Source organism: Papilio machaon, chromosome 8, assembly GCF_912999745.1.
Source record: "Papilio machaon chromosome 8, ilPapMach1.1, whole genome shotgun sequence".
Classification (NCBI taxonomy): domain Eukaryota; kingdom Metazoa; phylum Arthropoda; class Insecta; order Lepidoptera; family Papilionidae; genus Papilio; species Papilio machaon.
In genome coordinates, this window is record NC_059993.1 from 1,632,297 (window position 1) to 1,656,273 (window position 23,977).

Genomic DNA, 23,977 nt, shown 5'->3' on the forward strand with positions numbered 1-23,977 from the left:
GAGTTCACTTACAAGAATTCGTAGAATAGGTAAAGTCCTATAAGAACTATCATAATTTTGTATTGTAATTTCAGTTTGTCAACGTTCTCGAAACAGAAATTAGTCATAGGACTAGAATAATCCAATGATATATGACATTCATAATAATATATAAGAATATCTGCCGCTTATCCAGTTATACGGTGATATATTTGACAGTTATGTTTACGCGCCATTGAGTCACTCTGCTCTAGCTCTCTGTTTTGTCTATGCTTAATTTTTGTTTTTAAATATCGATGCACATTTTATATTTATTTAGTGCCAGATTTGTTTGGTCATTTTAACACCGCCCGTTGTTAACATCACGATCAACAATATTCAGTACACTAAACGAAAAACGAAATCATTTGATTGTAAATACATTTCAAGCACTTTTCGATAAAAAGAAAAGACTATATCTTTTCTTTCATATGAACGCAGCCATTCAATTTATTTTAGCAAGAAATTATGTTTTTGTTTTATACCGTTCAATGCAAACTGTAAAGAAAATTGATAACATATTTAATTTTCATTTAAATTAGTTAACAAGTAGGAAAACTAATTCATTGATAGTTAAATATGATTGGAAAAACAACATGATAATGACATATACAAGAGTACATACACTATTAAGTCTAGAATTGCGTTGACTTCTTTGGTTGACTTGTTTCAAACGCTGCCTTGTATAATTTTTCTTATCCAAATAAAGGCTGTAAGATCGAAACTGTGTAATGCTTTGTTTGAATATGAAAGGATATTAAACGTCGGTGCATCTTGATGTAGAATTGAATAAATAAACAAGTCTTGTTATAACCTTATTTATAAACTGGTGGTGCTAATTACGCTAAGTTTGATTTCGCGTGCGAATTTAGCGCATGAATGACGTAGTAATACTTGCCATTGTAATGTAATGACGTCTTTAAGGTAAGAAAAAAAATGATAATGTAACTTTCATATAAAAACATAATAACATTTGGACACATATTGGACACCTCAGGCAACAAAGTTGAAAAGGACTATAACGTTATAATCCGGAATATCTTTTTAAATCTTTGTTAGTACAAACGCTTTTTTAGATACTTCACGACACACTCGGAGTCGATTAATGGTTATTTCAACTACCCCTTAGTGTAGCTTTCTCATAACTGCTTGTCGACTTCGTGAACATTTGGAGGAGTAACTTTTAGGCAATACATTAACTTAAGAACAAAAGGATCCGGCTGGAAAAGCTGAATTAGTAAGAATGACCACGTTCGAAGTGAAAGTTGTAAGAAATAAGCTGTTTAGCTTTCTTTGCACATTTCTGTGGATGCATTAGTACGCAGGGAATCGCTTGCTCCAGTTTTCACTGACGCAAACGTATCCGAAAAATCTTTTCTATGAGTTAATACGAAAGTATTATTATGACCATAGAAGAACCATATGTGCAAATATTAAATATGATTTTAATTGTTACACAGATTCAAAATGTTGACATCATTCAATCTTTTAATGTAAAATAAAATTTTAATTTAACTTTGTATGTTACCGGCCTAATAGAAAATAAAAGATCTATTACTAAAACCACGTGCTTACTGTTTAACCACATTATAAGCGACAATATACTAGTGAAATCGAACGTTTTCACTTGTCAGTGAGACGCAGCTAGTTTCCTTTTCGAGTTTACATTGCAACGTAACAGAAAGCGATTTTTCTCTCACGGTGTTGTAATCTGAAGATGTTGGTGCGACATTACTCTTAACTGTTGTAATTCTTTCGGATAAGTCGTTTTATATTTTGATCTTATTTCTACCTCAATAGAATAGTCGCAGTTCTTGCCAGATGGGACATATTTGATCTTACCCTTTCTATTTGAACCCAACCTTGCTTTCGTTTTATTTTTAGCATTGCTTTTATTTGATTTCCAAAAATGTACCTATCTCGCTGCGCCCGCACGCCCGCTTCTATTTTAAGTGTCGACCGACACAGATCGACAATGTTGTATTTAAATAGTCCAAGTTGAACGATTTTAGACTTTACCTCACCAAACAAAGGATCTATTTTCGTATAACCGCGAAGAAAGATTTATTTTTTAATTCCCCCTATTGTTACTGGCACGAGAATAGATCGATATTGTTTATAATCGTAGGCTCACTCAGATAGATTTCTTGGAGTGATTTATTATGTTGAAAACGTTAGAAAATTTCATAACCTACATTTTAACAGCATCTGGTATATTTCTGTTTGTCGAACAGAACGTCATAAAAATATTTCATGACGATTTCACGCACCATCATTTCAATAAACTTTTCTCAGACACGATTATATTAATATTTAAAATCACCCACATGCGCAAGCGCTTTGTATCAGTAATCAGTAGTCCAACTGCGTTCGTATTAGTTACTTCATAAAATATTATAAAACATTAATAATAATTAGTTTATGCCATATCGAACCACGACCTTGTATCATTACCATCAAGTATACTTACTCGCCATTAAATTAAAAAAAAATAAGTTATACCTTGAAAGAAAAATCATTGGGCCTATTTTAAATGACCGTAATAAGGTCAAAATAATCAAAAGTACGCTGCCATTTCTCTACTAAGCTGGAGCAATTTAATTTCAATTGAATACTAACTACAGAATAACTAATTTCATTACTGTTAAATATCAATTTACACAAAATATGATACCATATTTCAATACCCAAGTATAACACAAAGCATTTGAATAGCAACAATAAGTGCTCTTTAGATGAAGATGCACATAGTTGCGTGTGGGCCGGAATCGATTTACGCTAGTGTAGAATGAAATAACGGCCCATTTCTTAATCCTTACTAATATTATAAATGCGAAAGTAACTCTGTCTGTCTGTCTGTCTGTCTGTCTGTCTCGCTTTCACGCAAAAACTACTGAACCGATTTAAATGAAATTTTGTACACAGATAGTCTAGAGCCTGAGGATGGACATAGGCTATATTTTAACGCGAAAAAGGGGTTTTAAGGGGTTGAAAGTGGGGGTGAAAGTTTGTATGGAATTATCGTCATTTTTACAGGTAGAAGGTTGAAACTTATTTTCAAGGCTGCTAATTTGATAAAGATAAATATGAAATTAAATTTTTGTAAAATTTTACCCCCAAGGGTGCTAAATAACTATAGGGGATGAAATTTTGTTTGGCAATATGTGAGGTTTTGTTGAATGTTTTCTTTAATATGTTTTGCTATTACCCTTACCAATATTTAGTCTAGAGCCTAAGGAAGGACATAGGGCACATTTTAACGCGAAAAAGGGTTGAAAGGGGTTGAACGTGGGGGTGAAAGTTTGTATGGAATTATCGTCATTTTTACAGTTGGAAGCTTGAAACTTATTTTTGAGGTTGCTAATTCTATATAAATAAATATGAAATTAAATTTTTGTAAAAAATTTACCCCCAAGGGTGCTAAATAACAATAGGGGATGAAATTTTGATTGGCAATATGCTCGGTTTTGGTGAATGTTTTGTTTAATATGTTTTGCTGTTATCCTTGCCAATATTTAGTCTAGAGCCTGAGGAAAGACGTAGGCTACATTTTAACGCGAAAAGGGGTTGAAAGAGGGGGTGGAAAATTGTATGGAAGTATTGTCTTCTTTTACAGTTAGAAGCTTGAAACTTATTTTTGAGGCTGCTAATTTGATATAAAGAAATTAATATTCAATATTTGAAAAAAGTTTACTCTTAAGGGTGCTAAATAACAATTAGGGATGAAATTTTGTTTGGGAATATTTTAGATTTTGTTGAATGTTTTGTTCAATATGTTTTGCTGTTACCGTTACAAATATTTAGTTTAGAGCCCGAGAAAGGATAAAGACTACTTTACAACGCGAAAAAGGGTTTGTAAGGTGTTGAAAGTTAGGGTGGAAATTTGTATGAAAGTATCGTCATTTTTACAGTTAGAAGCTTGAAACTTATTTTTGAGGTTGCTAATTCTATATAAATAAATAGGAAATTAAATTTTTGTAAAAATTTTGCCCCCAAGAGTGCTAAATAACAATAGGGGATGAAATTTTGTTAGGCAATATGTAAGGTTTTGGTGAATGTTTTGTTTAATATGTTTTGATGTTACCCTTACCAATATTTAGTCTAGAACCTGAGGAAGGACAAAGCCTACTTTTTTAACGCGAAAAAAGGGTTATAAGAGGCTGAAAGTGAGGGTGGAAATTTGTATGGAAGTATCGTCATTTTTACAGTTAGAAGCTTTAAACTTATTTTTTAGGCTGCTGATTTGATATAAATAAATATGACATTTGAAATTTGTAAAAGTTTTACCCTCAAGGTTGCAATGTAACAAAACGGAATAGGGGATGAAAATTTGGATGGGAAGATGTTTATGTGAATATTTTGTAAGTTTAATATTTTTTGGCATTTTTTATAAGTTTAAGTAAAAAAAAAGAAAAAAAACAACAACAACATAATTCTCGACCCGTAACCCAGAGGGGTAGGCAGAGACCCAGGACCTACATTTGGCGCGGTCCGGGCACACCTCTTTCTATGTTCTTCTACATACATCAAAGCATAGCACATTGGTTAAATAAAATAATTAGCTCAAAAAAAAAATGCTACCCAAAATAGTATTTCACGCGGACGAAGTCGCGGGCACAGCTAGTACTCTATAATGCTCAATCATCTCGTTCGAGTTACGCGCTATAGTCTTTGTGCGTTGGCGCGCAATCGCATTGTATATTTCGCGCGCTTGTCATTTGCAATTAGCACTTATGTCAACTGTCAACGAATGGTTAGCGGGAAGACGGACATGATTTCATTGTAAAATATGTCATATTACTATGGATTAAGGTGTTTATTCCTCTATATTGTGTTTATTGAAATAGTACACAGTTAAACGGTTCAATTTTCAATAATGCTCACTGTTTAGTATATTAATTAGTTTTTTCAAATAAAATGCTAATATTATTGACTTCTAATTGCTTTTGAAATACATCTTCGATAAGCTTAAAATATTTTAGAGACATAGTAATTTGCTTTTTATAGTTTAATTAAGGGTAACATTTATATTCAGTATACATAGTAAGGTTTGCAGGTGATAGGGAACTTTTTGATAACTGCCAATCCAATTAGAATTAACGCCAACAGTTAAATGGTTCGTAACCATCTCAAAATTAACCCACTTCTAGCAATTAGTGTTGGCAACAGTCGGAGCTCATGAATCAAATCATAGATAATAATAAGAATTGCATATTAATGTAACTGTATGTACCGGTTATAAATTGTTGCTATCATGAAAAATTTAAATATATACAACCATAGACTTATACCCATAGACCATTTCATACAAGTCAAAAGTATACCAGTGTCACGAAAAAATCCCTTATTCGGGAAAATGTAGTAAAAGTAAATAAAACTAAAACATTTGTTTTATTATGCGATTATTTATCTTAAAAAAATTACTTATTATACTTAAGTGTCTAAAAGAGTCCTTTGCGCGTTTGTCCAGACACTTTGGTACTACGCTAATATGTAACGGTAGGTAAGTTTAGATTCTTTTTTGCAGCAACATATGAGGGTTATAATTTTATTAGACTCAGTACTTAAAAAAAATTAAGTATGTTTCTTAAATTTATATTAGTTCTTTTGAACTATAGACATAAATTGTGGAAGAAAAAAATGCTATCCACGGTGACATAATTTAAGCCCTAAAATTAATTAAAACATAAATAGTAAGCAGTTATTCATAATAGATAAAAGCTAGACAGTTTTAGTATGAAGATGAACTATTAAAATAAATCGTGGCGTTAAAGTATTACAATTATCGATAGCCTAAAGTCTTGTAAATGCAATCGATATAGTTATTCCGAATTCCCAGCATGAGGTCGACGCACTGCCGCCCTGAAATGTTTGGTGAAATGTTTATATTTGTGGAGAAACTACGCTGTATATATGCGAGACATTCCTCACTTCAGCAAAGCGTCATAGTGACCCATTTGTATCAATTATTAAAGTTAAATAAGTCAATCTAATAAAAAAAATGTAGACTAGACGAATCAATAGCTTTAAGCAGTCTAATTCAATTTGAACCTCGATATTGGTCGAGAGTTATACTAAAATAAATAAAATAAAATTCTAATTCTCAGTTTCATTCAGTCTAATTCTGTCGAGTTATTTCTCTTAATTTTTCTCTCGTAACCACATACGAAAAAGTTGTTTTATATGTCCTTTCTGAAGAGATGATTGTTAGATTTGTTTGTGTGTATTGTATAGGTTCTTAAAAACAGGCAAAGTTATGAAGTGAAGTTTTTATACGGACGCTCGCTGCACGGCCACTCAATCCGTGAAAAACGTTAGACTTACAACCATTTCGCTTTATTATATATGTACATTACATTTACGTACGATTATAAATATATGTACACACATTTTTTGTCGTCTACGGGACTAAAAGGGATGCGGGAGGAGGCGAATAAATGTTATTAAGCAAAAATTGAATTATACTTCATAATTTTTTACGCACAGTTTTTACGCTTTATGCCAAAAAGCTTTGCTTCTCTCGGTCGTCCCTAGACGGTACTGTTTTTTTTATTTTCTTTTTAGGTTTCCTTCTTTATCCAACTAAAATCTACAGGCAAAATATCATTGTATAAATATTTATGTTTATTTCAGGTATCAAAAATCGCCAGCAACATCTATATATATAACAGAAAGTTGTGTTAGTTACACCATTTATAACTCAAGAACAGCTGAATCGATTTGACTGAAAATTGGTGGGCAGGTAGCTTAGAACCAGGAAAAGGACATAGGATAATTTTTACCCCGTTTTCTATTTTTTTTATTCCGCGCGGACGGAGTCGCGGGTAAAAGCTAGTTGTAAATAAAAGATTATTGTAACAATGTCTCAAGGAAACGCCCGCAGTATTTCAGTATGTGGAGCAAGCTCAATGAATCATAACGCCGATGTTTACTCTGGATTTTATACATTACAGATTGTTTTAGAACAACGCTACAGAATTAGAGGCTGCAACAAAAAATACACAAAATGGTGTAGCAACGAACAACTCTTCGACGAACAATTATCGATTTTATAACAAAAATAATAAACCACTACTCTTTTGTACTTAACAAAGTACTAGGCAATAAGAACAGTAATGTTGTCATCACACAATATAAAGTGCGCTTGAGTAAACATACGAGAGATGACTAATCTACTTATGTACGTACGGGTGAATAACACAAAAGCCCAACAAAACCCTTTCAAAAAGTATAAAATTGTTTTGGTACATAATTTTTTATATAAGAATTGCATTCAGTACTAGCTTGAACCCACTACTTCGTCCGCGCGGAATTAAAAAATCAAGTTATAAATAGCCTATGTTGCTTAGTGATAATATAGCTTTCCAATTCCAATAGAATTTTGGAAATCGGTCCAGTACTTGCAGAAAAATATAATTTTTTGCCTCTATATAATAGAAAGAGCTGGATTGGTCCTTACAATAGATTTATCTTAATTTCTGCGAGTAAAATCGTGTCACAAGTTTCCTTATGATTAAGTATGTTTTTCAGTTACAATACTTCGAAATCATAATATTATTTAGTTATACTACGATAGTATTAATCAGTATTACTTAAAACGACTTTAAATACCTAAAAAACGTTTAGTTTATCCTTAATTTCTATTTGCTGCTTCTTCTAATTTATTTAAAAAAAAACTCATTGTCTTATTTCAAGGAAGTTTCAATTACCTTGGCAACTGATTGTCTTCACAACTCATTACAACGTACAATGGATTATTGTTAGGTACTTGATGAGATTTGTTACCTTGTTGGCATTACCATGGGAACGTATACAAACAATGTTGGCAAAACATTGCATATAGAGTCACATGTTTATGTTTTTTGAGTACTTTCAATGTTATATTTCTACTAGTTATCGCACGCGACTCCGTCCGCACGAAATTAAAAATAATCCAATTCCAAAAATAATAAATAGCTTACGTGTTTTTCCTGACTATGTTTTACATAGATGCCAAGTTTCATCAAGATCCGTTGAGCCTTTCCCGAGATACCTTCAAACAAACATCCATCTATCTATCTAAACTCTTAAACTTTCGCATTTATAATATTAGCAAGATTCTATCTGCCTTTACATTATTGGAATAACTTAGAGCTTAACTCACTAAGAAATTAACTTTTAGGGTCATCGTTTTCTTGTAATCGAATAAAGATATTCTTACTCCTAAGTGCCCAATACCTTGAATTTTATAAGAAACTAGCTTTTACCCGCGACTCCGTCCGCGCGGAATAAAAAAAAAAGAAAGAAAACGGGGTAAAAATTATCCTATATCCGTTTCCTGGTTCTAAGCTACCTGCCCACCAATTTTCAGTCAAATCGATTCAGCCGTTCTTGAGTTATAAATGGTGTAACTAACTAGGGTGGGTCAAAAAAATCAACTATTTTTTTTTTACAATTAATACGGAAAAATGGGTTACTAGGCACCTTAAAAAAATTCTCACCAAATATGAACTCTTAATTTTAATAGGAAGATCCTCCGCGTCGCAGTTTTTCATTTTTTTCTCAGTCCAATAGAAAAAAAATTCATTTCTCATCATTAATTGGTCGTACAGAAAAAATTTTTTTAAGAATTTTGTAGGAAATTTAATGCTCTACAAAAAAGGTATCTTATCTACATTTAAAAAAATAAATTGTACATTATTTATCGCTTAGTTAATCATTTATCAATAAAAAAAATAATAATGTACAATTTATTTTTTTAAATGTAGATAAAAATACTTACACATAAAAAAAAGCTTGAAAAACATTTTGAAGTTTCTCAGTTGATAAAAAAAAAAAATTTCGTGTAAATTTTCTCAAAACTGATAGATTAAATTGAAATTTTTCGATCATTTAATCAAAAACTCTTAAAATCGGTATACATGAAAGTTTGATGATGAATATCTTTTGAACGCTTAATTTAATCGCCAAAACATATGATACCATTTTTATAGAGCAGTTAATTTGCTACAAAAATTTCTATTGCGCATTCAATAATAGCCATTTCTTGTCGAGTTATAAAATTCATAAACAAAAGTGACATTTGACTTAAAATAATCAATCTTAAATCTTCAATATTAGTGAAATGGTGAGGTTTACGGAAAAAACATAAGATACCTTTTTTGTAGAGCATTAAATTTCCTACAAAATTCTTAAAAAAAATTTTTTCTGTACGACCAATTAATGATGAGGAATGAATTTTTTTCTATTGGACTGAGAAAAAAATGAAAAACTGCGACGCGGAGGATCTTCCTATTAAAATTAAGAGTTCATATTTGGTGAGAATTTTTTTAAGGTGCCTAGTAACCCATTTTTCCGTATTAATTGTAAAAAAAAAATAGTTGATTTTTTTGACCCACCCTAGTAACTATCACAACTTTCTTTTATAAATATAGATTAAATTATATTTGTGGCAAATTGAGTCACAAAGACAGGTCGGACAGTATTGAAATAATGTAAACATTTATTACGAGTTACGAAACCTGATCAATGAAACAGGGCTATTATACGCAACTTAACGGTTGGATTGCCTTGTAATGGATAATAATTGACCATGCAGAGTCGAGTTACATCTTTACAGTTTAATAAATGGCGCGTCTATGTTATAACCACTCGCAAATGTCAAAGTACTTTAGTTTTATGATGTACTAAAGCTATTAAAATAATTTTAATGTTCAATATGTTTATGAATTTATCGTCTTCTGAGTCACGAATTCGTAAAACATGCGAAAAAAGCAATCAAAGCTTATTCGGTTGCGTTTACACACAAATTTAATACTCGCTCCGCTCATATTTTTAATCTTGGTAACGTGAAAAATTAAAATTGGCGAGAGAGTGTTGATGCTAGCGTGATATGAATATGTTCTTAAGCATTATCTTGTCTCACGATTCATCTGGCAAACATTGAGTGGGAGCTTTGCGACAAAGACACTCTTTAATGGACTGCATGAGACATTGAAGTATTTTATGAGGCGTGTAGCGCGTCACGAAAATAGTCAACATGATGGTAAGGGAAAATTTTCTATTTTTTTACTTCTAATTAATAACAAACAAGAATAACATCGTTTGATAAAACGTACAAATGGAATTAAAATTAAATAGTAGATTAACTTGCCCGGTCATTACACGGGAAGCTAACACTTTCTGCAACTATCATATTTGCCCGTTTCGTTTTACTGTCTGTCACAACCTTACAACTCGTGAATCTCAAGTGGCATTTATTGATGAAGACCGTTTAAAAATTGGGTCAGTAGTTTTTGAGTTCGCTGTCAGATAGACGACAGGCTTTTGTTTTTTATTTTCCTATGATATTTTGTTGACTAGTGAATTTTACAACTGAACCATCGGAGGCGTAGACGTAAACATATCATTGTTAATATGTTTGGTTTCACACAACCTGGAAAACAGAATGCGGTGACGTCAGTTAACTTGATCCAATCTGTTGAAGACTGTGTAGTTGAAGTTAAAGAAATATCTGAAGTTGGATATTGCGTCAAAATGAATCTACTAATGATAATCTTGCACTTAGGAAAAATACCAGTTTTAAAATAATTTCGTTATTTGTATCAAGGTTAGGTGCATCAATTATTTGTTTTCTAATAGACTATGAAACGAACCTTAAAGTCGCTGTTGCATCTAGTTGAAAGACTGAATTACGAATTAATTATTTAATTTTATACTGAATTAGTCCCCACAGGTCAAATTCTTCAAAGGACTTCTATTATATACGTTCTACAGTTGAATTTGAAGGAATATTTTACTATTTTTGTATCATTTTATTTAGACAGCAAATTTCACGTTACTACGATCGTTTTTTGTTGTTTAGGTGTTTAAAAACAAACGGATTACAAATAAGTTGTGACATTGACAAAAGAGAACAATTGTCATCACGTTCTCTATAAGAGCGGGTACGATAGTAATAATAAATATTTCTCAACGTTTACATTTATCACAATATATTAAACGGTTTGCAGCATTAGATATAGGTTATTTTTAGTTTCAAGATGCGGTGCGTCACTTTATATACGAGTTGACATTTGACGGGCGCGTATCGCCTTCACCTCGGGGCTGGCTCGCGTCAGGTGACCGCCGAGCGTCCCTGACATCCGCGCCTTCCAAAATAAACACCCCAACAATATTACACATATATTAGAATATTCGACGCTGTAAGTTTACGCAGATCAAACAAACTCGAAGCCGGATTCCTCCGCTTCTAAATAAGTCGTCGGAGCGAAAATACGTAGACTGAATCACGTTCAAGGCCGACGCGAACTTACCGACGGAACCGTCTTCCTGGTCGTCGTCGTGGTCGTGATTGTTTCGACCATAGTCTCCTCCACTTCGACCCCTTCGACATCGTCGTCGCCTGGGCGGCCGTCGCTCCACGAACCATAGAATTCCGTCATGATCAACTTGTTATTCCACTTCACACTTCGTTATAACTTTCACTAACACTAGGGAGGGGCTCACATCAATATTTCATAATTGCTTCATCAATCGGTTTAGGCAATTAGAATCGATTTTTAGTAGAGGCACATCACTGACCGCGCGGTCCGAGCTGCGAGTCAGCTACTTTGTAGCGAGCGAAGTGGAAGCGGCCACTGTTGCTCTTGCTCAGAATCCTACTGGAAAACTGAAATAACCCGCCTCGAACAAAAAGCACCAGCCAAAACATTTCACATGCGCGATATTATTAGTTGGACGATCTAGTCGAAAGAGCTAAGTGTCGTCGTTTCACGAATAAAACGGATTTGATTCAACTTTTGGCGACTGCGCGATTATCTTAATTGATTTTATTTTGAAGTTGTAGGAATTTGACGTGAATGGCTGTTACGGTTTGTCGAGGTCTTTCTTATGTGATGGGTAGTTGACAAAATATCGATTTCTTTTTATATATAAATTGTTTTGATGATAATAACATAATTTGGCTGGATATCAAAAGTCTTTGTCTCCATAATTAAGAAGAATCTTTTGATTTTTAATGAGGTTGTGATGTAAACAAAGATATTGAAAATAATCCCGTTCGTTTCCTTTTTATAGTTGAATTTTAAAAATTGTAATTTAAATTCAAAGGAATAAATAAATTAAATCTGTAAAATTGATAATTAATGATGTAACACTGAATTAGCCTTCTACGAGAATTGATTTAAAGATCCTATAATGAGTTACATTTTATATATTTATTTAGGATCACAGTAATGGCAATCATAGGTTGTATTTCGAAATTTTTTGAGGTTATCTTTTTAAAGTTTTATTTTTTTAATTTCATATTTTTTATTATTTAAATATGCTTTTGATTAAAATACTGTTATATTGTATAGAACCGTTCAAAGAAGGCGTCAGCGTAGGCGCTCACAGCTTCCCCACTTTATATAAATATGCGGCACCCTAACAGCCCGCGATAAATTCGTACCATATCCCCGCGAAATCTCACTCGATATGCAATTCTAACGAGAAAAAGATAAGATTCATTATTCGATGTAGCATCTTTGTTAATAGTTGCAAGATTTTATAGTCAGTACACAGGTAAACACGATATTGCATCTTGTTTAGTTTACGTTAAAGTTCAATGTTCTACATCTCTAGATGTGGATGTTTCTGTGCGGATTTTCCTAAATTAATAACAATCAAACATTAACTGATTTTTTTTTGTAAAATAAGAAAGCAAAGCACTCCATGTTTAACGAGTTCCATCGTTCACAATATATGAATTCTCAATTTGTTTACTTTTACCGTCGTCTTTGAAACATTTTTTTTGAGTGGAAAGCATCGTGGAAGAGTTAGGTCTAGCAGTGAACTGGCGCAGGCTGATAATAAAATGTCTTTTATACAATACTTTGATATATTTAGATCAGTTTTACATTTAAGTTGACATTCTTTCAGTCTTTCTCTCAATCTCTCCAACCTATACAATAAACCAATTTTCTTTAGGTATGTTTTTCGTCATGCAATCGCATAATAACTGCTTATAATAATAACTGCTTTAATAATAACTGCTTTATTGTAACACTCATATACACAATTATGTGGAAGCCTTGGTTCCTGAACTAGGGAAAAGCCCTGTGTTTCAGGAGCCAATCCCTTCCCCCATTATCATCATCATTAAATTAATTTTACATTTAGTGATAAAAGAAAAGAAAACAATCATTTATGAAATTTTCAAAAGAGAAACAAACATTAAAAAAAAAAGATATAACTAACTTATTTTCGATTTTTTTTTTGCATACGTGTGTTTTAGATTGGTGCGTGTGTATGTGTGTGTGTGCGTGTGTGTTGTGTATGTTTGAGTGTGCGTGTGTGTGGGAATGTTGGTGTGTGAATGTATCCCTATGAATATGTCAGATGTGCGTATAACTATAGATAGATAACAATAGATAAATTAGCAACTAGTTTTTTTTTTTTTTATGAGATTTGTAATATGTTTTTTTTTTTTCTATTTCATTTTAAGTTCTCACTCTTCAATACTTATAAGATTTTCACAATCTCTGTAGTCTAGGTTGTTTAGCCAATTTTTTGCATGTTGTTTCATTTTATAGTAGTTTAAATTATACACATTGTGTTTTTGGTTAAGTAGGTTGTATAATCTAGGTGCTTGAAAATTGTATTGTTTTCTTGCCATTGAAGTTCTAACTACGGGCAACTATTGAAAGGTGAATGCATCTAATATTTACTGAGAATTTAGCAAACGTTCGATTTCCTATGAATTCAAATCTATTGATGTAATCTGAAAAATATTTCTCCGAATGTTTCCTAAATATAAATGCAGATTTCAAGTGTTTACAAACCAGGATAAAAGGAAATACAATCGGAATTCGCTTTTAATATAACTAATATAATCTAGAATTCAAATCTTCTTTCGTTATATTTTTACTAATAGTGCACTACGTCATGTTAAAACGCCATTAAATAGTACTGAATACAAACCTACAACCAAAACATTGCTTCTTCTTGTTCCTTTCATTATTCGGCGTTCCAAGGACTTACCTGAAATCAACATTAGAAAAGTCTTTAATATGGAAATACTGAAACACATGTAAATAATAATTGTTAACCATATTTTTCAAAGGAAATAACAATAACTGATGACAATAATTTAACTAGAATATATTTTTATACTTGTATTCCGGAATGAAAATTCAAGGTTAAATGACGTATTGCACATAGGTGAATTGTTATAATACAGTCGAAGTATTGCAATATGCTTGACGTGTTGTCAAATAGTTGAGATGTACGCAGTCGTCCCTGCCATTGGGTTGGCAGGTGTGTCACCTGCGCGGCCGCCCCTGACCCATCTGTAAACAGGCGCTTCCGCCACTAATTATACCACATCCGCCCTCACCTCTACCGCTCTCATCCGATCTCACCCATTCTCGCAATGAGCTAGTCATATTTCATTAATATTATTAAATTTACAACCCCATCTTATATCACATGAAATCACATGAACAATAATTTTAATACGCGTTTGGAATTGCAAATGGAAAATGAAATTTCCTAGACCACTTTATTTTTGGTGGAGCTTATCTCTTGAAGTCTTAAATTGTAGTTTTTCTTATATGAAAAAGTGCAAACGGTCAAGTGAATTTGCCGAAATAGCGAGGCGACCGATGCCCATGGACATCCGCAAATGCAGATGCGATGTCAACCTTTAATCAACGGAGAAGGGGACGCACAGAAAGAGTATATTTCCCCATCCTATGCGTTCCCTCTTCCACCAAATCGACATCCTCTTCCCATCCTTTCCTTATAAGAAAATGGTAGCAAAGGCCTCCGGCACCACACTCATCTGACGAAACGCGGAATTACTTCCACTTCAGGCCTGTCTTCTGTGTGGTCGTGGTCTTTCACCGGGCGAGCCGACCAATTCTTGCAACAGATATTGTTGTTGCTGGCGTCTACCACTGTAAGAAGTGTTATGTAAAGTTAAGTTATGAGCAGACAATTGAAGGAAAACACGTAGATATCGATTTGAATGGGCCAAAAGTCGATAAAGTTAGTCTGATTTACGTCTTCACACTAATGAACGCTGGATTTCAAGGAACAGAACCAATCTTTTCATTAGAACTAGAAGTAGAGTGTAAAATTCTAAACGCATTCACATCATATTTAACGCTTTCCACTCTACATTTTGTAGGACACAGAGTCGAAGTACAAAGTGAACTTTTACGTAACAATTGAGATTTATGTACAGTCATGTAGATAATGTCTGAATTTCGCAACAAAAATAAAAAAAAGAGATAGAAAACTTCATTCGTAATCACGGTTGATCAGTGTACACTGAAAATAGTATCTACCTCCGGAATCGTAAACTTTTCAAATGACATTGGTGCATTTAAAAATAGAACATTCCGAATGAAAATTATAATAGTGAGCTGGCATGTTTACAATTTTTCCGACAAAGATAAATAAATGGAACGAAATAGTACTTTGAGTCGCGAGCATGGGTACCTTAGGGTCTATCAAGGATGTCGACATGTAGCTCAACTAGCTGTCGTCTGCGACTCCGTCCGTGCGGTAGAAAAACATAGTTAATTAGCCTATGTGTTCTTCCATATAATGTTCCACATCTGTGCCAAATTTCATAAAGTTCCGTTGAACCGCTCTGGAGATACCTTTTAACCAAAAACATCCATCCATCCATCCATAGAACCAAACTTTCGTGTATAATATTAGAAAGAAGTAAGATGTGTCACGACCCGGGTAATGTCGTTAAACTGCGTCCAGACCACCGGAGGACGGGCAGCAGCGTCCCTTACAAAAACGGTGGAGAAGCACTGCGATCGCCAACCCGCCTGCCAAGCGTGGCGATTATGGCAAATTCCCCCCATATGATGGCCACAAATGAAATACGGCCCCCAGTACCCGGCGGCGCCGCCGTTCCTGGTTACGGTAGCGGCCAGGGTGACGGCGGTGCAGGGGGTGCTAAGAATCCCCGGTTCGGATACGGCTACCAAACACGACGACCTTTGGCCCTGGCAACACTGAACACGCGCACACTGCGGACGGACGAGAGGATCGCGGAACTCGAAGAAGAATTAAACAAGTTACGTTGGGACATTATAGGTTTATCCGAAGTCCGAAGAGAGGGGGAGGACACGATAATCCTCAAGTCCGGCAACTTGTTTTTCTTCCGGGAAGGCGACCAACAGTCTCAAGGTGGTGTCGGGTTTATCGTCCACAAGTCCCTCGTGAACAATGTGGTGAAGATCGTGAGTGTGTCGACCAGGGTGGCGTACCTTATACTCAGAATATCCAAACGGTATTCGCTGAAGGTCATACAGGTCTACGCGCCGACTTCGACACACTCCGACGAAGAGGTTGAAACTATGTATGAGGACATCTCACAAGCCATACATAGTTCCGAAACCTACTACACCGTTGTCATGGGGGACTTCAACGCAAAATTGGGCAAACGAGACGGAGACGAGCTGCTGGTAGGCAAGTTTGGATATGGACAGCGGAACCACCGGGGCCACTTGCTGGCCGGCTTCATGGAGAAGGAGGGACTCTACATGATGAACTCCTTCTTCAGGAAGCAAGTGCAGAGGAAGTGGACCTGGATGAGTCCAGACGGTGTACCAAGAATGAGATTGACTTCATCATGTCGACAAAGAAGCAAATATTCAATGATGTCTCAGTGATCAACGCGGTTAAACCTGGGAGCGATCACCGAATAGTCCGAGGCACATTGAATATCGATGTCAAGCTCGAACGAAGTCGACTGATGAGGTCTACGCTCCGACCAGCGCCCGTCCATATTCACAATGCCGAAAACTTTCAGCTCGAACTCCGTAACCAATTTGACTGCCTGGGGAGTAGCGTGGACGATCTGAATGACGGGTTCGTGCAGGCTCTGCACACGGTGGGTTCTAAGTCCTTCAAGACCCATCGTAGAAGCGCGTCCAAGAAACTCTCAGACCATACTCTTGGGCTCATGAAGGAAAGGCGTGACATGACACTGCGCTCTTCAGACGATGCGGAACGGTATCGGCTGCTAAATAGACAGATCTCGACTAGCATAAAGCGCGACATACGCCGATTTAACACCAATCGTGTTAAATTGGCTATCGAGCGAAATCAGGGCTCCAAAGTGTTTTCCCGAGATCTGTCTATTGGGCAAAGTCAGCTGGCGACGCTGAAAACTGAGGAGGGCAGGGTTGTGTCCTCCAGACCTGAGCTCTTGAGTGAGGTTGAGAGGTTCTATGGGCAGCTATACGCTACGCAAAAACCCGTCACAAATCTGGCGGAAGATCCTAGAGCCAGATTGACCCGACACTTCACCGAAGACATCCCCGACGTCAGTCTCGACGAGATTAGTGTGGCCCTCCAACAACTTAAGAACAACAAGGCGCCGGGGGATGACGGAGTTACAACAGAGTTATTGAGGGCAGCTGGAGAACCGGCACTCAGGGTTCTTCAAAAGCTCTTTAATTCCGTCATTCTCGAGGGACATACGCCAAAGGCATGGAGCAGAAGTGTGGTGGTGCTGTTCTTCAAAAAGGGCGATAAAGCCCTTCTGAAGAACTACAGGCCCATCTCACTTCTGAGCCATGTCTATAAGTTGTTCTCGAGGGTCATCACGAACCGTCTCGCTCGCAGATTCGACGACTTCCAGCCTCCCGAACAAGCCGGTTTCCGTAAAGGCTTTAGTACCGTAGACCACATACATACGCTGCGGCAGGTGATACAGAAGACCGAAGAGTACAACCTGCCATTATGCTTGGCGTTTGTGGACTACGAGAAAGCCTTCGATTCGGTCGAGACCTGGGCGGTACTGCAGTCTCTCCAGAGGTGCCAAATCGACTACCGGTACATCGAAGCGCTACGGTGCTTGTACGAAAACGCCACTATGTCAGTCCGAGTACAGGGTCAGGACACGAAACCGATTCAACTGCAGCGCGGTGTAAGACAGGGTGACGTCATTTCCCCGAAACTCTTCACCGCGGCGTTGGAAGACGTTTTCAAGGTCCTCGACTGGAAAGGACTAGGCATCAACATCAACGGCGAGTACATCACGCACTTGCGCTTTGCTGATGACATTGTAGTCATGGCTGAGACCATGGAGGGACTCGGTACAATGCTCGATGACCTCAATACAGCCTCCGAACGAGTGGGTCTGAAAATGAACATGGATAAGACGAAGATCATGTCGAATATCCATGTTCCACCCACTCCAATAACCATCGGAGGCCATACCCTCGAAGTTGTCGACGAGTATGTTTACCTAGGACAAACTGTCCAGTTAGGTAGGTCCAACTTCGAGAAGGAGGTCAATCGCCGAATCCGACTTGGATGGGCAGCGTTCGGGAAGCTACGGGGTATCCTCTCGTCCCAAGACTTACCGCAGTGTCTCAAGACGAAAGTCTACGACCAGTGTGTGTTGCCAGTGTTGACCTATGGAACTGAGACGTGGCCCCTCACTGCGGGCAACATTGGGCGGCTCAAAGTCACAGAAAGGGCAATGGAGAGGGCAATGCTCGGAATCTCTCTGCGTGATCGCATCAGAAATGATGTGATCCGCAGCAGAACCAAAGTAACCGACATTGCCCAAAGAATTGTAAACCTTAAGTGGCGATGGGCCGGCCATATTGCCCGCAGAACGGACGGCCGATGGGGCCGCAAAGTGCTGGAATGGCGGCCACGTACAGGTCGACGCAGCGTGGGCAGGCCTCCCGCAAGATGGACCGATGATCTGGTCAAGGTTGCGGGAGTATCCTGGATGCGGGTTGCACAGGACCGATCATCGTGGCGATCTTTGGGGGAGGCCTATGCCCAGCAGTGGGCGTTACGAGGCTGAATGGATGGATGGATGGAAGATGTGTCACCGATAGGTTGTGAACTTCCCCAGTTTGGGCGTTATAAAAATGAAGGAATCATTGGCATTTGTCGAATGCGAAAAACCTTAGTTGGAAGAACACGTTGTCAAAGGCTAACCTGGATAAGCTAGAGTCTAAGAGACTGCGATGTTTTTCTGGCTTATAGAAGTTTCTCTTTAATTGTCACTTCTCGGTCATCGGTCGGGACCGGATATTGCCTTTCGTTTATCCAGATTTTACTGATCTGAGTGACTCTTTGAGTGATTGTTTGACCAAACAGATAATAAAAATATCGAATCCAATAAAAATGTACAATTAATTGTTACAACGATGAAATTTACGATCAATTTCACCGAAGAAAATGTAAAAACGGTGTTGTTTTGATTGATTAATAGATTCTTGTTAGTTGCAAACTATTTCGCAAGCCTGCACCAGACATAATATAAATCTTCAAACAAAAAGACTTAGATGGATAGTGTTAACATTTCGACGAAAAGCACACTATTTAGCTTTACCTAGACACAAAATCAATGATTATGAGACAGGAGGTCTAGAAACATATTTTATTTGATGGAAATGTTAATTTTTAACGTAAGATATTATTACTTGTACCTTAAATGTTTCAATAATAAACAACACAATGTTTCAAAACCACAGAGGCAAAAAAGGTTAGTACTGCAAAACAATACACAACATATTCATATAGGATTTTAAAAAATAATCCCATGGAAAGGAAGACAGTCTGCCACATAATGCAGTTTTTAAGTATTGGTTGTAACAATTTCTTATATCTTAAAATATAGGGCATAAGTTACGTCAAATACTTGTAACAGATATATCGCCACATCTATTTATATAATGTCAACAATAAATTAATCGAAGTCTGCATAGTTGGGATGTAGAAAGGTGAACGGCAAATGTTTGACGGTCGCGCTTTGTTGGCAAACGATGACTTGCTGGCGTAAATTGATTTAGGCAAAGTTCTCAGGCCCTTTAGAAAGCGAAGAGAGTAGCGTAGTTATAATATGAATATCAAAACAGATAACCAGAGGAAAATGTATTGATTGAAAACGATTCTTACAAAGTATGAAAAACAAAAGTTACATATTTGAGGATTTCCGTTTTGATTAAAATGTTTTAACGATCATAAAACCTCTAAACAACAAACATAACTATATTATCTTTAGATCATGTTAGATGTCATTTTACATATGTATATGTAAAATTTATAATTTATGTGATGTAATGTTTAATATTTAGGTGACATTTTCTTATATGACTAATGGTGCGGAGTATATTCATAGTCAATAAAATAAACTACTAATGAACCAAAACAACAAAACTGTGACTAGTTACAAATAAATTCTATGTATGTAAAAATTCAGAAAGAGATTTGTTTGATTGCATAATAGCTCACTAAAAGGGTCGCTTATTAGTACCAATTTAGTAGACTAATTTATTATATAAACTAATTAAGTTATAGACCAACAAGTATATCAGACCCTCTGGGGCGTAAGTCTAGGACCAAGTATATAATATATAAGTAAGTATATAAGTCTATTCTTTATCTGAGGCGTAAGTCGAACTTTATTAAGATAGCTCCTGTCCCTCCTGTCAATGTCAAAAAAGTGTCAAGTCCTTTTCGTACTGTATCTGTCATGTCAATTTTTTCTTTTTTAACCGGGATAGCAGCACATCTCTTATCAGGCCAGATATCCTTGTTTGACTATATTTCACTAATTTAGTATGAGATATCTAAACTAAATACTCTGTAGAAAACATTGTACTGTGTATTGTTTTTCAAAAACCAAACAATGAGCTTACGAAATTATGATTTTCACTTTATGCAACTAATAATATGAATCATAAATCATGTCAAAATCTCTATCAACCTCAATGTAAAAAATCCTTGTATTACAAACTTTATTTTCAGTATAACGAAAATATCGTAAGTAGACCGTGTCTCGGAAAAACTACGCTTGGCAATGTTACCAATCTCACAGTTCAATAGCTTTGTAAATGGTAAGATGTTATATTGCAATATATTAATTAAGGTATTATTTGTTTCGTCATTTAATAAAAACAATTATATTTTGCAAATAAAACAAAATTGAATTAAATAAATAAAAAATACATAGATAAAAACCTACTCTAAATCATAATGTGTGCCGATAATTGTACAATTTTCTCGAAATATTTTCAAAAATCATTTTGTACATTATTTTAAATTTATTGTTGTCATAAAAACTCGCGTTTACTCGAATATAAGTTAAAAAAAACATCTCCACCATGTTTCAATAGTAGTAAAAAAGAATTGTTATGATAAATCCAATTTAATTTGGCATTTGGCAACGAGTTTATTGTGTCACAGATTAATTAGACTTCATGATCGTAAATGCGAGTTGCAAGTACAGTTAATTTCAACTCTTAATCAAATTAATTAACTATATAGGTCAGGTGTAGATTAGTATTTACTAGAACTATATTTAAAACACGATTAATTAATAACATAAATCGATCATCTCATTATTTATATATAATATTAGTTGTAGCCCTCAAATTCGTCAGCGCAGAATTTAAAAAAAGTAGCTTAAAATATTAAGCCCCGCTTTCTTCAGCTACCTTCCCATCAAAGACCCAGTAATTACCGAAACAAACGTGGCCTTGAGGACAGACATACACAGGCAAAAATTTAAAAAAAAATGGTTTTTCATTATCAACAACGCAAATACACAATAAATATAATACGTAGATTGTCTCGATAAAGCAAATTTCTGTTTGTTGCCGTTTTTAATTAAATAAATAAACTGTGATCGGACGTTCAAATTTCAATCATTGTCATTCATCAATAACAGATTAGCTGCCATGATGAAGTTTTGACCAATAATAAAATTCAATTCAGTACGTAGGTATACGAGGCGTTAAATTATATTCGGACAGCTGCGCGCCGCAACGCGTCGCGTGACGCATCATGTTTAGCGCGAACGATGGAAATTAGAACAAGTAACGACATCTAGTGAACGTCTACATATAACAGACTTTTTTCCACTTTTAATAAATAAATTTTGGTTTATTTTTAAACCCCTTGTAAAAGGGATGTAAATAATATTGAAAAAATAAATTTGTAACAAAACCAGTCTTAATAACTTGATACTGTTAAAACAGTAATAGTTCTAAATGTCGTTATGTAATGAAATGAAATAAAAAACGTAAGATTGCGTTTTGTTATTGCTACGAAACTAACAAAACGACATAATTAAGTAAAACTAAACCAGGTCAAAATATGTAAAGTGTGTTGAATTACAAATATACTTTTAACTTATATAAGTTTTGTGTATTGAAATGGTTATTTGCAAATTGTTATGTTATTAAAATATAGTAAAACATTTCTGTGCAACGTTTTACATAATTATATCACGCAATTATTAAAACTAGAGTCGTAACATTTTACTATTTAAATAGAGCATAACAAAATGTACGACTAAAGACTTTTTATTGTTGTTCATAAAGACAAAGTACCAAATTGCGTATAAAATAAACAATTACATTAAGAATACATTATTAATTTATTAAAATATATTATGTAAAATAATTTAGTTAATTTTTAATAATAAAATAGCTTAACTAACTGATATAAAATCTAAATGTGTCAATTTATTTTCAACAATAAATCAATTGGCACTAGATTGTCTAAGTTTATTGTGGCATTATCAGTCGCGTGGGCAGCTGTGAATCATCAATCGAAGTGCCAATAACCTTTTTTGTCGTCAATCGATATGCAACACTTCCGTATTATGTCAAAAAGATCGGTATCTATAATCAGAATTGTCTGGAAAACTACGAAAAAGCGACCATAAACCTTGATAGAAACAAATGGCGTAAACATAGGTTCCCACTACAGAATTACCTGTTCAGAAAAACATTCTGATTCCTTACATACTCTATGAAAAACCAGAGATAATATTTTTTATTTATAGTCAGTTACTCTGTAATCAATAAGTTACTGAGCCTCTAGCTTTGTACCTTGAATCTTAAGATCTTAAGTCATTATGTGAAAGTACAATGACATATGTTAACTTTCTTTGTACGTTGAACATATAAATCAGTATGCAGAGAAAAGTTCGCTCCAGTTTCAATTTTCACTACCAATATTTAATAGATCAATTATTCTAAACTTTACCATTATTTATGTATTCCTGTGTTTTTACCTTGTAAGTATGGTAAAAGATTTTCTATGATTTATTAAATATATCAAACGAAGCCTTTGATTTTTTATTAATTAATAAAATAGAGTTACTTGTAATTTTATAATCTACATAAAAAAATTAATAAAATGTAAATGTTTATTTCAATTTTTCCCTACATGATTGTTGTTTATAATTTTTCGACATTATTTGGTCCGAATAAATGACGTAAAATAATTTTGTTTTGATTCGCGCCATTTTAGTTGAACAGCTGCTAACTTGTCAAATTATAAAGCCAACGACTAGTCAGTAATGGGACTTGTTTTAAAAGTTGGTGTCGTTTATGGTAAGATTATACAATGAATTGGTGTCAACTTCCTAAAAAGATTAAATCTTTTTTTACATGTTTTCTGCAGATAAATATTTATAAATTTAGTTACTGTTTTATAATTCATGTCTTAAGTCTTAGTGCTATTATTTCTGAGGACACGAAAGTGCTTATGATATATGCAAATAAAATATCAATTCAATTATTTGTTTGCACCTACTTTAGAGTAATTTCTTATGACTTTGGAAGTTAATATTAACAATAAAAGCTATGTAAATAGTGCCAGGGTTCACCTGCCAATCTTTGGCTATCAGGAAATAATACGCGCCAAATGCCTCTATTCGTATTTCAATTGGTCCAAGGAATTTATTAATAAATATTTTATCAAAAGATAATGTTAATTCTAAGACGAGTTATTTGTGTAGGTCATGTGAGTGTTATAATTGCATACATATAATAATTCTATTGCAATATTTGTTACATTTATAGAAGTGTATATACAAACATATTGTTATCTCTGTTTTTGAAAAGAGTGTGAGAGGGATGGTGTAATGTTATTGTTTCGACAACGGAATCGCAATCAAAGGGAACACAAATCATAATTAACAAACGAG

The 23,977-nt window shown here is 34.8% G+C and overlaps 1 protein-coding gene across 9 annotated transcripts in view; it reads right to left on the reverse strand.

Annotated features, from left to right (window-relative positions):
• The window catches only part of LOC106717697 (tropomodulin-1), a 64,275-nt gene that overhangs the window by 24,386 nt on the left and 15,912 nt on the right, over positions 1–23,977 (reverse strand). For 4 of the 9 annotated variants that reach the window (XR_006756175.1, XR_006756174.1, XM_045679030.1 and 1 more), the window contains exon 1: positions 11,313–11,665. The exons of 1 other annotated variant lie outside the window; for it this stretch is intronic. Coding sequence is in view for 4 of the 8 variants with exons in the window: in XM_045679030.1 (XP_045534986.1) it covers positions 11,313–11,441 (129 nt within the window). In the remaining 4 variants the exon portion in view is untranslated. Of the gene's footprint in view, positions 1–11,312; positions 11,666–23,977 lie in introns of those variants that run through there. 4 more of the 9 variants (XR_006756177.1, XR_006756176.1, XM_045679029.1 and 1 more) reach the window with 3 other exon arrangements.